The following is a 16,336-nucleotide window of genomic DNA, read 5'->3' as shown; positions in this document are numbered from 1 at the left end:
CGTTGTTTTATTTTCTTAGGGACTGTAACTAAAATTTATCCAGGTGAAACTCGATTGCCATTTTCCGCTAACCTACATAAAAAAAGATGCATAAAGCATAAGTTGTACAAGAAATTTGTTTACTGGGACAAATCGTAGGCATTGCAAGGGCTCAGATGTGAATGTGCGCGTTTTTCTTTTAAAATAAAGTGTTTGCTTGGTAATACAACAGAGAATCTCATTATTACGCGAAGAAAAGTCAACAAAATAATATTCATTTAACATATAAATCAAAACGCAGCCGACACAGCGAAGTAAAAATCAATAATTAGAGCTCGTTCAAAAGCCAGAAAGGTATGCAGTAGCAACAAGAACAAAATAATCGGAACACAAAACACCGAAGTACCCATCCGTATGTCTGTACACGCATACGTACGTAAATCTGTATGTGTGTCGAGTGTGTGCTAATATATTAGGAAGATATACATATGAAAATAAATGCAAATCTATGCAAAAGTAACAAACTCTCGGGGCTCCAAATGCGCTCCTCCTATTCTTTTTTTGTGAGTTGAGTGAAAAAACTAGAAACCAAACAAATCAGAGATGGACCGACTCGGGTAATTGCACATATGTACCCGGCACACACAAAACAGAGAAAAGTGGCATGTGTGAGTGCGTGTGTGTGTGTGTGTGTTTTGTTCACGCGCATACATCATACATACAGACATGTATAGATTTATGTAGATGTGTCTGCTTGTGTGCGTTTTATCCATACGGCGTCCCGTTCTTTCATAAAATCAGTACCGAATATCGCGTAACTGGATGATGCCTACGTTATGCCTTTTGTCACCATTTGTGGAGAGGGGACAGAGAAGAGCAGAGAGCAGAGCCACCACAACCACTCTATTTGCCTCTTTGGTGCATTCAATTCATTCTCTTGGCGCTTGCGATTACGTATGTAGGTACCGTACTCAGTGGTGTAGTGTGTGTCTGCGTGTATTTCTGCATGTTGGAAACGCATGCGACGTAATCCACTGGCCACATTACGTCCAAAACATCCAAACGGCCGATGGAGAAGAGGGAGGAAAAGGTTTCGTCTTTTGCCGCCTATGTAAATATTTTCTTTGCGACTGCTGTTTCTGCATTTTGCAAAAGTTTGTCGTCATCTTTTCGTACCATGCATATACATACATATTGTAAATACATACATATGAACATAGTTCTCTTTTGTGTCAAATGGTTCCGTTAGCTATTTAGGGCATAATGTTTTTTCAGAAAATGTTCATAAATGTCCATTGAATATTTCGAGTCGGTTTCTCCACCACGTTTTGCAAACAAATGCACTCACAATTCATATGTACATACATACATACATATGTGTAAGTACATGTTTGATTGAAAAGTAGAATTATCTAATACGCAAAGAGTACCCACAAAACAAATAAAACAACAACATACAATAGAATGCGCTTTTGGCCGAGCGAGAGCGGTCGGACACGTTTGCGAGCGGCTCGACACGGGTCGTCCGCATTGCGGTTCCAATTCTCTCAATGGGAATGGGGTGTTGTATGAAAATCGATGCTTAAATTCAACAACAAAACACAACTGAAATTCATACATAACTATGTTAGTACATTCGCTTGTTCGTAACAGTTTACATTGTTGTATGTTAATTATAATTCAAATCACTTGGATAACAAGAAGTGTTTTGTATATTAATTATTATTGCACAAACACTTACAAGAATCCTACAAAATCCACCTACAAAGAATTTTAAATCTTTAAGAAGCAATTTATTGGGTTCGTAAAATTGTAGAGCCGGAATTATACGGGATCCACATATTGCAGATATTTATTTATTGATATTATAGATCACACACAGCACTACAGCAAACATCATGTTGGACTACTAGGCAGTTCTGGTTTTGTAGATCATTAATTATTATATTTTTTGTATGTAAATATGTAAATGTATGATATTAAATCGATATTAGCATCAGTTTTGGACCCATATCTAAAGAAACATAAGATAATGTAATGTCATGTTTCACAAATGTTGATGGCATCTGTTGAGGGGAGAAGGACGGCGTGTGTTTTTTAGTAGATGTTCCTAAAGTACCCAATTTACATAGAGATTCTTTCAATTTTTTTTGCAGTTTATTAAATATTGATTTGGTGTTTCTACATTATTGTGTTAATGACCTGACCTGACCATTGGTGCATACATCGTCATATTTTTAAAATTAAAGTATATACTACCCCTGTGTACTCTCTATTACGAGTATCAGGCGGGGTATATAATCACCATAAATAAAAAAACAACAGCACCACAACAACAACTTACACCAAAGATACTTACATTTCAAGTACCTCGAAATTCGAATACCCAAAAGTCATGTTAAACAGCGCAAATAACAATTCTCTCCAGCATGTAAGTAGACAAAACAAAACCAAAAAAAAGCCATTTACTATTTATGATTTATTTATTTAACTGTCAGTATTTTTAACTGTTCTGTGTATGTATTTGGTAATGCATGAACTATTAAAACTAAGGTAAATGTTGTATTTTATTATTTAAATGAGTGGAGTGGACTTTTAGTTATGTACAATGTACATGGGCACAAAATGTCTATGATGTATTTAGGTACAAGGTACATTTAGTCATTTGTGCACACATTTAGTATATGTATAATTTTTGAAAATATATAATAGCCTGAATGTGCATAAAGATCGATTATAATTGATTATCCCGTTAGCCCTTAGGGAAATTGGCTGCCCATAATTATGGAATATATACGAATTGGAATTATATAATTATAAGAACTAATGATTATATTCAGTGTTTGTATTGGCTTCAGTCAAATCAGCAAAAGTTATGAAAGTCCTTTGCTATTATCGTTGCCAGCGACTGTTTTTCAACATTACCTTGTGCGTCGTCTTGTAAATTGTATTTTTGTTTGACTTGATATATACCCTACATCAAAATAAAAGATATTTTTTGGCGCTTTACCACACCATAAAATAGAAGAAAATCCTACTTCTTCCGGTGTGTATTTTATCTCACACTAAATTTTGTTTAAGTTAAAATATGTAGATATAATAAATAACATAAAATGTCCACATAAAAACGACAGACCAAGAAAAGTGCGTACTCTTCCAGTACAAAATTGCAAGACGAAGCAAAGCAGAACAGAAAACAGTCGACGGCTGTCATCAATATTTTCTGTTTTTTGCTGCTTTGACTTACGCTTTTGATACAAAGTTTACTGGGACTTTGCATTTTTGCAAAAGCGTAAACAAAAGCAATGAAACTTATAATGGGATGCCACGGATTGCCATTCCAGCTCAGTTGGTGTCATCCACGATTGCTAAGTTTTTAAACACGTCTAAGAGAACACATCAAGGGCGCACTTTTTGATGCCGTGAAAGGCGGGCTATGATCATCCAAGACAGTTGGTGCTTAAAATTATATGGCCGAAACCAATTGATCGGAAAACGTTAGCAAATGTTAAACTGTCTATTAAATCAGTTAAATCAGGTTAGCCTTCGCTTGTTATTCATTGGGAACTTTTAGTTGTTTCAATTTATTTGATTCTAATTATTCGATTTTGATCATTCTGCAGTTGCACTTGCACTCACACGTCCCATCCGACAATTTAGACACTCGACGCGACGCACAGGTGCAGATTGTAGCATGCATTGCATTGTTATATAAATATGCTGCTGCTGCAATTTGAATTTGAAATGGTATTTTTTTAGTGTTACCATCAAGGCTTATGGCTTATGGCTTTTGTTTCGTTTTATTGTTTCAATTGTTCCTTAATTTCTCAAAGAAAAAACTCGCAAAGTTTGCACAGGTTCTTTCATTCTTAGGTTGCTGTTTTACTTAAGTAGATACATATTAAATTTTATTTATTTATCCTCTTAAATGACTGTGCATGACTTTTGCCCTTGCTATTACCTTCCTTCTTCTGCGGCATGCTTAAGTTTTGTAGCCATAAATCTAGGAAAAGTCAGGACTACTAGGACTACTAGCCTACAAGTACAAATACTTTCTCCTTAAAAAAAATATAAAATTGGTATGTTCTATCGTGTATATATTTATTGTTGATATACATACATATGTATAAATAAGTTACTTGATATCCCCCTAAAACATCACCACAATTAGGCCACACAAATTCTGTAAACTCCCAACCAAAAATACATAAATGCATATAGTATTTGGGCAGATTCGAAAGTGTATTTCCAGTACTAATGGATGGTGTTAATATATGTACGCACACATTTATTTATTTGCCAGCATTTTGCCCGTTGATTACTGCAAATTTTGATACGCAAATGCAACTCATGCATTTCTGAGTTCTTGCCGCAGCTGCTGCTGCAATAACCGCTCCAACGGCATCCAAATTTTGCTGCTGCCTGATGCATGCTGCTGCCTGGGCCTGGGCCTCTGGGCCTCTTAGGGCCGTTCTGTTCCTGACGTTTGGGACTTCATTAAAAAGAAATTCGAATCGAAATGTGTGTGTGTGTTGCGGTGCACTCTGCAAAGTTTTTATCAACACCAAAAGATCAGATTTTGCCGACAGCCGGGGACTGTTGTACTTGTATCAGACAGAGAGGGAAACAACGTAAAAGCAAGGTTAATTTTTATTCCAACGAACTATGCATACGCTTTTTAATGGGCCAGAAAAACATTCAATGAATTAATATTTATTTCTTTTATGTTAGGATTTGTCTAATAGCTGCCAGGGGTTATATGAATATTATTCGTAGTTTGTTTATAGATTCTGCGAAATGCTTTTACCTATGGGTATTTACGTGGAATTACATATTGATTCCACAATAATGGAGGGAACAAAATTAGAAAATAAAAGGACTTCCAGGAACCCGTAGCTACCATAATACCTCTCCTCTATAGGGTATGCAAATATCTATCTTCTCGGAAAATGAAAAGCTAGCCAGCCGCGCAAATTATCTTTATTCGTACAAACTTGTCTACTTGTGTACAAAAATATGTACCTACATGTACATACGTACATATGTACATACATGCATGTTTTTTTTTTTATTAATTTCTGTTGCTTCTATAAAATTAGCTGCGGTTTGCTTTTGTCGTTGTCAGTTAAATGTCAGTGCTTAGCTGGGCAACTCGGAAATCGTCAGTCGCTTAGTTGCTCTGCTTGTTTCTTGTCTCTCGAGTCGCTTCGCATTGTATTAGAAGTTTTGCTACCATCAAGTAGAAGACTAGATCCTAGAATGTATCCAGCATATTATAAGCCAGCGCGTGCAGCGTGCTATAAGTCGTGTAATCATGCCGTGCGTATGGCCAGATCTACTTCGCTATTTCATCAGCGACATCAGTTTTATTATTCATCAGCATCGTCCTGTTTCGCAAGCAAAAGGTACTCGCGTGTACTCTTTAAGCGACGCACAATGCTACCACGTTATCCCTACGGTGTAAGTAAAAGTTTTGTGATTGAAAGGCAAGGAAACGTAAAGTCCTAAAAGGGGTCGAGTCGGGTCACCCTTTTGATGAACAGGCCAGTAACATGCCAGCAAAAGGGTTAATAGGGTCGTTATAACCATCCATCTATCCATCCATCAACTATCAAAGTGCAAAAATCAATTTTTTAAAGGGTGTGGAAGACAGAGGCGTAAAAAGGAACAAATATCTTGAGGAATTCTTCAGAGTTTAGATTCAGATATAGCCACAAATTAACAAAACATTTTTGTTGCGCTCCCATATAACACATAAATTATATGTACATGTTGTCCTAACTCTATTCTAACTGTCGTTAATAAATATATAATCAATATTGATGTTGTTGTGTGTAATCATTTGACTAAACCATAAGTTAATGTGTGTGTGTGTATGTTTGTTACATTCCATTAATCCTCTAACCAATCAACTTTGAACCTTGTGTGCGTTTTGTTTCGCTCTGAACAGTACAAGTGGAAGCTGCCACAAAACTCATGCATTTTGTTGAGCAATTTTCACTTGAATACTTTTTATAAATGGGACGGACATAGTTTTTTTCCATTAAATACTGGTTCGATTTATGGAATAAAATTAGAGCACACATACAAAAAGATTTGTCTGCCTTTAAAGGATACTTGAATGTTTAATTGTTGTACTTAAATTCTAACCAAATGCAAAGAATATACAAATTCAAATTTCTTGTAAAACATTTAATATTATTTTGTATTTCTATTCTGATGTCTGACTCACTTACTGCTCCACAGCCGGTGGCTAACTCTACCGAAAACACCATGAATGGCTATAACCGAAAGGCGCCGCAAAAACGCCGTTATGAAATGCCAAAATATGCTGGTAGGTCCCCTGCCAATTTATCAACATATGTACATCGGCAATATGTAAGGTTTATGCTTCATTTTGTTTTTATGCTTCAGTACCTCCAAAAAAGAAAACATGCAAGGAGCGGATACCACAGCCGAAGAATACGGTGGCAATGCTAAATGAGTTAAGAAATGGACTGATTTACAAATTGGAGTCACAGACTGGTCCGGTGCACGCACCTTTATTTACGATATCCGTCGAGGTAAGATCTAGATACACATATGTACATAGACATAAGTGTATAGATATGTGAAACAGTCAAACTAATAATAGTGTTCCGTGTGCCTAGAACGTCGTAGACGATTGTCAGGGAATGAAGAAAATCTAATTTATAATCGATTGCTGTCTCTTCTTGTTGTTTACTCGACCAATACAACAAATGACATGCCCACTTATTGCCATGCCAAGTATTAGTATGACATTAGTGTGCCACAAAAAAAAAAAAGAAAACAATTATCCCATACTCGATCGACTTCCACATACGATGGGTTGTGTGGTATATTTTTTGTGTATGCCATTTCACGCGATTTATTGTTCAATGAGAAATCTATCCAGACATTGGAGGTTTTACTCCTCGGGCGCAGCCAGAGACCAATAAAAAAGTGCATGATAAATAAACGTTAAGACGGTTGGGTCGTATGCAAATGCAAATGCCATTTGTCGTAATGGTCGTTAACCTATGGTCTGAAAACGTGAAATAGTGTTGTTTTTACTTAAGCGAATCACAAAGAAAATAGATCAAACTTGATACCAATTTATGATACCCAATAAATGTCTGTCTATATTTTTGTTTGTGTGTATTAACAGGTCGATGGTCAAAAATATATGGGCCAGGGACGCAGTAAAAAAGTGGCGCGTATCGAAGCAGCAGCCACAGCCCTTCGCAGCTTTATTCAGTTTAAGGACGGTGCCGTATTATCGCCATTGAAGCCATCCGGCAATTTGGACTTTACCAGCGATGAGCATCTTGAAAATGGTATTGAAAATGTTGCCAATGATAAATTGGTCGATTACATGCAGATGATGATATTGATGTTGAAAGAAACCGAAAAGAAACCCAACCTTACCTCGCTTGAAACATCCAAGTTGCGTCTTCAAATGTTTTGCATGAGTCAGAGCAAGTATTAGTAAAATTCAGTTTGTTTTTCCGTTCTTCTTGTAACCTTTTTCGTTTATTTTTTTCTTAATTTTTTCTTTATTTCATATTGGTTTGTTATTATTTTGTAATTGGTTGGACCTGTACACACACAGATCGAGACGAATTCAAAAGTATGTATACAACTTATGTATACACAGATAATTGACATTTGCTATTGTTTTCTTGTTTGTATGTTATCCATTAAAAAAATACAGATTAGAGCAGTTACTGAAGCGACTAATACATACATACATATGTACATATAGTACACAAATAAATAAAAACTGGTCCGCTTCAATATGCTTTATGTACAGATCCTTGCTGTACCTTTTTTCTGTTCACTACATCTACACTTATATTCATTTATGTTTATTAATATCTATGATTTTGAGACAATAAATATGAACATAGTATATGCGAACCGATGCTTAAACTTACCTTTGTGTGCACAAATGAAACAAATCCTAACGGGGACACCACAATAACCGGTACTCAATCAGCAGAAATATATCGAACTCTATGATTTATATAACTTTTACAATATGTATTCCATTAGTACGTCTTTTTTCTTGCTGTACGAACCAACGAAGCAGTATCCGACCGATATATGTATGTACATATGTATATGGATGTAGCCCTCACTACGCCAGGCGACGCCACTGAAACTCGGAATCGGGAAGGAGAAATTGCTTTCTCCAATTGTTTTATAATCATCCGTTAAAATAACGTATCTGTTTCTGCAATTTTTTGTATAACTATTAATGTGTATCCACAAAGTCTGGACACAAAATTCTGTTTCTCTAGCCTCTGTTCTCGTCCTGAGTACCGGTATATTAAAACAACACTTCTGTTACATATTTGTGAGATGATGAGTGCATTTATTTTCATTATTTATGTTTTTGATTTAATCTGTATTTTTTTTCCCCCGCATATTTACCCATACCATATTTATTATACCCGGTACTCGAAGATTAAATAGGGTATATTGTACTTGTGCACAAAGTGACTGTATGTAACGCACAGAAGGAAACGTCTCCGACCCCATAAAGTATATATATTCTTGATCAGCATCAATAGCCGAGTCAATTGAGCCATGTCTGTCTGTCCGTCCGTCTGTCCGTCCGTCTGTCCGTCCGTCTGTCCGTCCGTCCGTCTGTCCGTCCGTCCGTCTTGTTGAGCGCCTGGATCTCAGAGACCATAAAAGCTAGAGCCACCAAATTTTGCATCCATACTTCTGTATGCTCACCTTGTTACAAGTGTATTTCAAATATACACTTCAATTTTGAATATAAAAAAAAACTAAAAACGCCATTTCGTAGGGAATGACCATATCTATCAGATCGGATCCGATTGGATCATTATTATAGCCACAATGAAGAAATTAATTTGCAGTGGCTAAACCCACCCCGTCCCGCAGCTTATATTTGTTTTTTACACATTCTCTCATTCACACTCAGCTCGCGCAGTTTGTGGCCACTGCCTCTGACACGTCTCTGCTTCTGCAGCGTCTCTGCTTCTGCCGCGTCTCTGCCGCGTCTCTGCCCTGACTCTGCAGTGTGTTGCTCTAGGGGAGGGTGGCGAGCTAAAGTAGCGTGTTAGCGTGAGTAGTGTTGTTGATGTAGATGACAGATGAAGAAAAAATGTAAAATTTGACAAGTAACCGCTAAGGTGCAGATGTAGTACTGAGTGCCGGGTATAAAGGTTGTGACGCGTAAGAAGCGTCTCACACGTCCTTTCTGGTTTTTTTTTCGGATGGTTGGAGACAGTCCACTGTGAAATAGCGTGGGTAATAAGCATAGATGGCTAAGTTAGGGTTTTTTCTATACTGATACTGAGAGGACAAACAAATATTTCTACTAACTGTCATTTCACAACTGCCTTTGCATAGATGTCAGTAAGAGCGCCATTACCGTCGATGGGCAAAAGAAGGTGCCAGACAAGGGTCCCGTCATGCTACTCTATGAACTGTTCAATGACGTTAATTTTGAGTGCATTAATATTGACAGTGCACAGAACAACTGTCGCTTTAAAATGACTGTAACCATTAACGAAAAGAAATTCGATGGTACCGGTATGTAGAAAATGACATTTAAATCCCTTTCTAAAAAACTCTCTCTAATCCTTTGATTTTTTTGGTAGGTCCATCGAAAAAGTTGGCCAAAAATGCCGCCGCGAAGGCAGCGCTCGCCTCGCTGTGCAACATCTCTTACAGTCCGATGGTAGTGCCACAAAAGAATGTGCCACTCCCCATTGATGACAAGTCATCGTCCATGGAGTTGCCGCAGATACATGCAGATGCGATTGGAAGACTGGTATTGGAAAAGTTTATGGAGGTTATAAAGGGCCAGGAGGCATACTCCCGGCGAAAGGTATTGGCGGGCATTGTTATGACCGAAAACATGAATTTTTTCGAGGCCAAAGTAAGTCGAATGGAAATTTGAAGCAACGTTATTTAACTGATCAAACATATTGAACATTAATTTGTATATTATTTTCCAAAATAGGTAATATCCGTTTCAACTGGCACGAAATGTGTCAGCGGCGAGCATATGAGCGTTAATGGTGCCGTTCTAAACGATTCTCATGCTGAAATTGTCTCTAGGCGTTGTCTACTAAAGTTCTTGTACGCACAGCTGGATCTTCAGTGCAATCAGGGTATAATTATTTAATTGTATATACTAGTATCAGGGAATTTCGCTCACTCTAACGAGTACCTATGTACCTATTAATATAACTTAAGCTTGAAAATGTTTTTTTGTTAAGTAAGTACGTTTACATATGTATCATTCAAAATGTATAGTCAAACCCGTCAATGAAGTTTGCAGGCTCATTTCTTGTATACACATCAGATGAGATTTGAATAACAGAGCGGATGCGCAGCTGAGTCCTACATTCTGTAGCCCTTCACGACTCTTAACCAGCTTTGCGAGTTAACAAGTTTTAGAAAGGAATGCAATCTGTATAAAACAAATACTTTGACTTGACATAGATTAAGTTATACCATGAATAACTTATGTATGTATGTGTTTACACCTCAACAAATTGGAACTTTCTTTTGTTTCAACAAAGTACTTCATGTTCAACTATATATGGCTGGCACTGAACAATTTCTATTCGCATTCGCATACAAATTGTTTAGCAAATTGAAAAATCAAACATCGATCCATTTCTGATTTGTTATTCTGTTGAGTTTATACAATAACTTTTTCTTTTATGCTTCAATGCTCCTCCGTTTTGGTGATTCGGATAAACAAGCCGCAACAGCAGCCTCCCTCTGTTCATTAACCGCCTAGGGAATTTTATATGTGGTGCTAAGATATGTCTATTTTTCCATGGATCGTCTTATGACATTTTTTTGGATTAGCTTTAGGAGGTTCTATTACCAATTTATAAATATCAAACAAAAATATTTGTTGTCATGATTTCCATACAGAATTTCATTTCATACATATACACTTGTGTATTGGATCAAAATAACATGATTATTCCGATACTTTGGTGTATATATATTATACAATTGTAAATACGGAACAATGTGATCTCCATTTTTGTATTTGCTAAAAAAGGGGTAAATGATGAAATTCCCTTAGGAACTTTTAGAAATCTAAAATCTTTTTTACTTTTATTTGTATTTAATTATTCAACTCTTATTCAATTTTCTCTTAATTTTAGCCACAGCATATCAGTCGATTTTCGTGAGGAATACTGATGGGCAATACCCCTATAAACTAAAATCCGGGGTACATTTCCATTTGTATATAAATACAGCACCTTGTGGGGATGCACGGATATTTAGTCCTCACGAAAACGACACAGGTGTTGATAAACATCCAAATAGGTTGGTACAAAAGATCTTTCTAAATACTCTTGCTACTGTTATCATATCTAATGCATTATGTATTATCCACAATAATGCATAATAGCATCAATAAAAAAAAAACAACAACAAATTGACATGTTAAACGTAAACTAAAAACAAATTGTAAAGAGAAAGTAGAACCAAAATAATTTATGTATGTATGTTATAAATAACTTAATAATTATTTGTTGGCTAAAATTGACTGAAAAATATACAGTTAAGACGGAACGATAGCTCATTCTTTTGTATGCAAATATAAAGTCGAGCTTTCTTAAGTTAAATCCAACCCAAAACTAAACAAACCCAAATTAAAGTTCAAGTCTCAGTGTAGTCTGTGAAAGTAATGCAGTAATGCAATATGTGTACAAATATTTAGCTTAGCGTCTCTATAAGTTAAATCTTTGTTGTTGGTTGGTTCCCGTCAGAAAAGTTCGACTCTATATAGTTATACAAATTTATACTACTATATGCAATTCATGTGTATGGAATACATTTCCAATCTGAACAGAAGCATGATTGTATAGACCCAATTTATTATATGTAGGTACTATTTAGGGTTTTCCTTTGTACTATTCTACTGTGCACAAATATTGGTCCGAGATCATCCCTAATCAATGCAAAATATTTAATAGATTTAACATTTATCAGCCAAGGAAAGGAACCATGTTAAAACCCTAAATTTTTGTTTATCTGTCGGTTCTGTCTGTGGTGGCATTTGTATTTAGACTTTAATTTATAGTTTTTTTATTGTCGTAAATTTAGTGTCAGATATAACTTAATTACTTTAGCGACAGCGAATACTTTACTAAACCTTTTCCTTCCGTTTTATTTTGTTTTTGGAGATCTGTGAATAGCCAGTGTACGATACACCAACCCTAAAGAAAATAACTCGATAACCTCAGACCATATTTTGTTCGCAGTAAAATGTTGCCACGTTTTGAAATACGCTTAAAAAAATTGTATTTTATTTATATTTTTCGTGTCAATTTTTACATTTTACTATGCTGCCATTTGTTCACCTGTGTTTCTGTGGCTTAAATCATTGCAACGTAACGTCCTTGATATCATCCTTGACTCTAAACAAAACCAAACCAAACCAAAAACAGAAAAGCTCGTGGGCAATTGCGTACGAAAATCGAGTCCGGCGAAGGTACAATACCCGTTAAGAGTAGCGATGGCATACAAACCTGGGATGGTGTACTACAGGTAAGCCAAATTATCTATATTGAAATGTTCGTATTCGAAATAACATGATGCATTGTCATATAATATACAGGGTCAAAGATTGCTTACAATGTCATGCTCGGATAAAATTGCACGTTGGAACATTGTGGGTATACAAGGTTCCTTATTGTCTTCCATAATTGAGCCAGTGTACCTGCATTCCATTGTATTGGGGAGTCTGCTGCACCCAGAGCATATGTATCGTGCGGTGTGTGGACGAATAGAAAAGTCTATCCAAGGCTTGCCGCCGCCATACCATTTGAATAAGCCACGACTGGCATTGGTCACATCGGCTGAGCCGCGCAATCAGGCCAAGGCACCAAATTTTGGCATCAATTGGACCATCGGAGATGTTGAATTGGAAGTGGTAAATTCGCTGACTGGCCGAACTATCGGTGGTCAAGTATCGCGAATCACCAAGCAAGCGTTTTTTGATAAATATGGATTTTTAATGAAAAACTTACCAGGTATTTTGAACCGCAGTGTAACCACAGACTACGGCCAGACCAAAGCCAACGTCAAGGATTATCAGGTATGCATCGATTGAATTTCGATATGCATTTTTTTAATAGATATAACCACGAACTTTTTTCTTTGCAGACGGCTAAACTGGAATTGTTTAGCGCCTTCAAGCGGGAGGATCTTGGCAGCTGGCTAAAGAAACCCATAGAACAAGATGAGTTCGTTCTTACCGAATGACTGCATTCAGCGATACTATATTTGTTAAAAAAAGACAAAAGCAACGGCAAGCAATTAATAGAATTAGATCAAATAGCTTTAAAGACAAATTGTAATAATGACACAAGTTTGGTGCAAAAACAGCGAAACAAATTTCATCTTAACGAGTATGAGAATGAAAACGAAAATGAGAACCTGCCAACAATGTGTCCCGAAATAAGTAAAGGCAAGCACGAGGATGCTAATGCTCGATATATGATACAGGACGATAACGACGGCTCTAGAATATTTATAGAATAGAATGTAGTCTTTATGCTGGAACTGAGTAAAGGAGTATTATGGCGTTTTTTTTAAATCAATTCCTTTTATAATCAACACACAACGCCCTTCCCCCAACACACCCACACACAGTTCTTTTTCACTTGAAATTGAACCCTCTTGTTGCATTCTATGCAACCCTCACTCACATAGAGCGAAAAAGCCTCTCAGCTATACAATAACAACACACTATTAAAATACTTATGTATTTATTTTTTTTTTTTTGTATCCATATTTTGAATGGAATTATGGAGAAAAACATATTGTTACAAACAAACAAAGAAACAACGCGAAAATAACAATAAACTATACATGGATCTAGAAATGAATCTGTTTATGATTAAGTATAAATGGGTAATGTATGTTGTAAAGTAATGTTACAACGACATAAACGAATAAATTAAATTAAATTAATTAATAACAAAACCTTCAGTAGCCTTTAGGGAGAAATAGAAGCATCATTTCCACGTATCTTACTTCAGATCGACCATTCACTAACTAAGCTTTCACCAATTTTTGCAAATGGAAAAATTACTATCTACAATTTGGGTTACAAAATAGACAAACCAACGATTAAACCCCCCGTTTATCCAAAGTTTCTGTAGATTTTTTTGATAGTTACAAAAGTTAGTTTGAAATACTTATCTTATGAATATGAATTAAGATAGTAATGAATAGAGTGGTTAACAGTTTTACAAAATTCATATACATATTTAAAAGACACGTTTTTCTGTATTATTGTATTGTAAGCCTGAAGCTTCTAATGTCATTGTTTTTGTGCAACCATGAGAAAACTTTATTTATTTATCCAATTTAAGGAGTGGAAATGCAAAAGCTTACCACAGCTTGTGATTTTTTTTTAGCCTCACTGCTTCCGAAAAATCTTCCAATATGTATAGACTCACACCCCTGCGTCTCTATAAATTCAATAATTACAATTTGTAAGCAAAATATTTCTACTTCCAATCTTCCAATCAGTAGTTGCTGATGATATTTTCTCAGAGGGTTTCATTTATGGGCCCTGAAACTACATATTACTGAGATACTTATTGCTGAACAAATTCGTAAAAACACACAGTTTGAAAATTTGCAGTCTGATGACATTGCTATGTGCATGTGCATAACCATACCATACCATACATAGGCCATACCGTATAAAGAAATACATAGAGTATGAGAGTACATTGTGAAAATGTACTTCAAGAATTTCAATAGGCGCAATTGACATTCAATAACGTAATTAACACGTATTTTTAAACTACAACTAGCTTGAAATAATCTTAAATGGTAAATGGCCTTGCCCAAATACACAGATATCCTCCAGTAGGTGGCTTGAACAACAAAATATTATTGCTTAACAAATACAAATACAAACATTTACTGCTACACAATACACAGAAGAGAAGAGTATCACATGACGATTAGAGCAGGAAACAACACTTAATACAGTAACAGTAACACAGTAAGACCCCAGTCGGCTTTCTTCTTTGATTTTTTCTCCACAAACCAATTTTGGAACACCTCTCTTGCATGTGTGAATAGTATGAATTAGTATGAGTAATGAGTAATTAAAGAAAATGATTATATGCGAATATTTTGATACATAATTGGTTTTTTCTTGACTTGCCTTATATTATGTGAGTATTTCCATGTTACCAAAATACATAGATACACCAATATATATGTACGTTTTTGTTTGCACTTTACGTACCTCACTTTACGTGAAAGTGATTCGATTCATGTATAATCTGGGAGTATTTTCCGATAGGTTTACATAGTTTGTTTTGTAGCTTTTTGGTAACCGCGAAAGCAAAACGCTCCGTTCGATTTTCTGCATTACTTGTTTATATACATATTTATATATACAAAAATATAGTATATATATGCATATACCTATGCGGCGACATACACACATATATATTAAATAAGTAATATTTGCATAAAATACAGCATATAATGGATAAACCTTATAAAACAAAAGTTGATCTTATATAAAATACTGTGATACTAAATTTTACTAGTACTTCCAGCATAGCTGCATTTTATCCATTCTTAAATATTCTATGTTATAAAAAAACCAGCAGCAACAGCTAATATAATCACAAAAAGACGAAAAACAAAAAAAAAACATTTTTTTAAATAATATACTAAATATAAAACGAAATTTAAACAATGCTTGTCTACATTAGATTTTCAAATAAGAAATTTTACAAAATACTTACTTATTCATAGTAAAGAGTAAAGAGTAGGTGTAACTCGGGTTTCTGAAATATCATTTTTAAATTTGAAATTTGACAACAAAAAATTGCAATCCAAAATCCAAATCCGAAAACAAAGGCACCAAACCGCGGAGCTAAACAATAAAAAATATAGATGAACTTCAATCTTTCTGTAGATGAAAACAAGACCAAAACCAAAATCTGTTCAACACTTGATTCTCTGACTAGAATATAGAAATATTCGAAAGTAATTACAGAAGCTCATGTGGTTATGTTAGTTAAAAGATGGAACTAATTAAGGAAATAAGGTTATTATTGTTCAATATTTAATAGATATATTTATCTTATCAACTAATAGTTGAGACTTTTTCTATTTGGTTAACCATATCGTGTATGCAGTGAGTCCCCAGCGAGACAAAATATGGGACTTTTTTTCCGTTGTGATCGCGAAGAGACATGATCCTTCCGATCATGGTAATTTAAATTTGTTCTTGATTACGAATAAGGAGCGAACGGAATAAGAACGCCTCTTCAAATTCAACTATAATCAATAAGCCGGT

At 35.4% G+C, this 16,336-nt stretch overlaps 1 protein-coding gene across 8 annotated transcripts; it reads left to right on the top strand.

Annotated features, from left to right (window-relative positions):
* Positions 1-15,159, top strand: LOC117901524 (double-stranded RNA-specific editase Adar). Of its 8 annotated transcripts, XM_034812582.1 has the most exons (13): positions 1-333; positions 2,136-2,410; positions 6,226-6,313; positions 6,394-6,542; positions 7,148-7,457; positions 7,592-7,609; positions 9,367-9,549; positions 9,618-9,898; positions 9,983-10,133; positions 11,151-11,316; positions 12,444-12,543; positions 12,614-13,093; positions 13,162-15,159. In XM_034812582.1, the coding sequence occupies exons 2-13, from the start codon at positions 2,375-2,377 to the stop codon at positions 13,258-13,260; spliced, it is 2,061 nt and encodes a 686-aa protein (XP_034668473.1). In that variant the 5' UTR covers positions 1-333; positions 2,136-2,374; the 3' UTR covers positions 13,261-15,159. The 8 variants fall into 8 exon arrangements, with proteins under 8 accessions (XP_034668473.1, XP_034668636.1, XP_034668554.1 ...); XM_034812745.1 differs by lacking the exon at positions 2,136-2,410; XM_034812663.1 differs by lacking the exon at positions 7,592-7,609.
* Positions 15,160-16,336: the final 1,177 nt, after the last annotated feature.

Source organism: Drosophila subobscura, chromosome A (genome assembly GCF_008121235.1).
Source record: "Drosophila subobscura isolate 14011-0131.10 chromosome A, UCBerk_Dsub_1.0, whole genome shotgun sequence".
Lineage (NCBI taxonomy): Eukaryota > Metazoa > Arthropoda > Insecta > Diptera > Drosophilidae > Drosophila > Drosophila subobscura.
This window is presented reverse-complemented; position numbering and strand designations above follow the sequence as displayed.

What these genes read in the sequence shown, in the direction of transcription:
- LOC117901524 (XM_034812503.1), top strand. Translation starts at nt 5,239, where the DNA reads ATGTATCCAGCATATTATAAGCCAGCGCGTGCAGCGTGCTATAAGTCG. An exon ending in CGATGAGCATCTTGAAAATG is followed by an intron (nt 7,317 to 9,366) that starts GTATTGAAAATG and finishes GCCTTTGCATAG; the next exon opens with ATGTCAGTAAGAGCGCCATT. An exon ending in GGATCTTCAGTGCAATCAGG is followed by an intron (nt 10,134 to 11,150) that starts GTATAATTATTT and finishes TCTTAATTTTAG; the next exon opens with CCACAGCATATCAGTCGATT.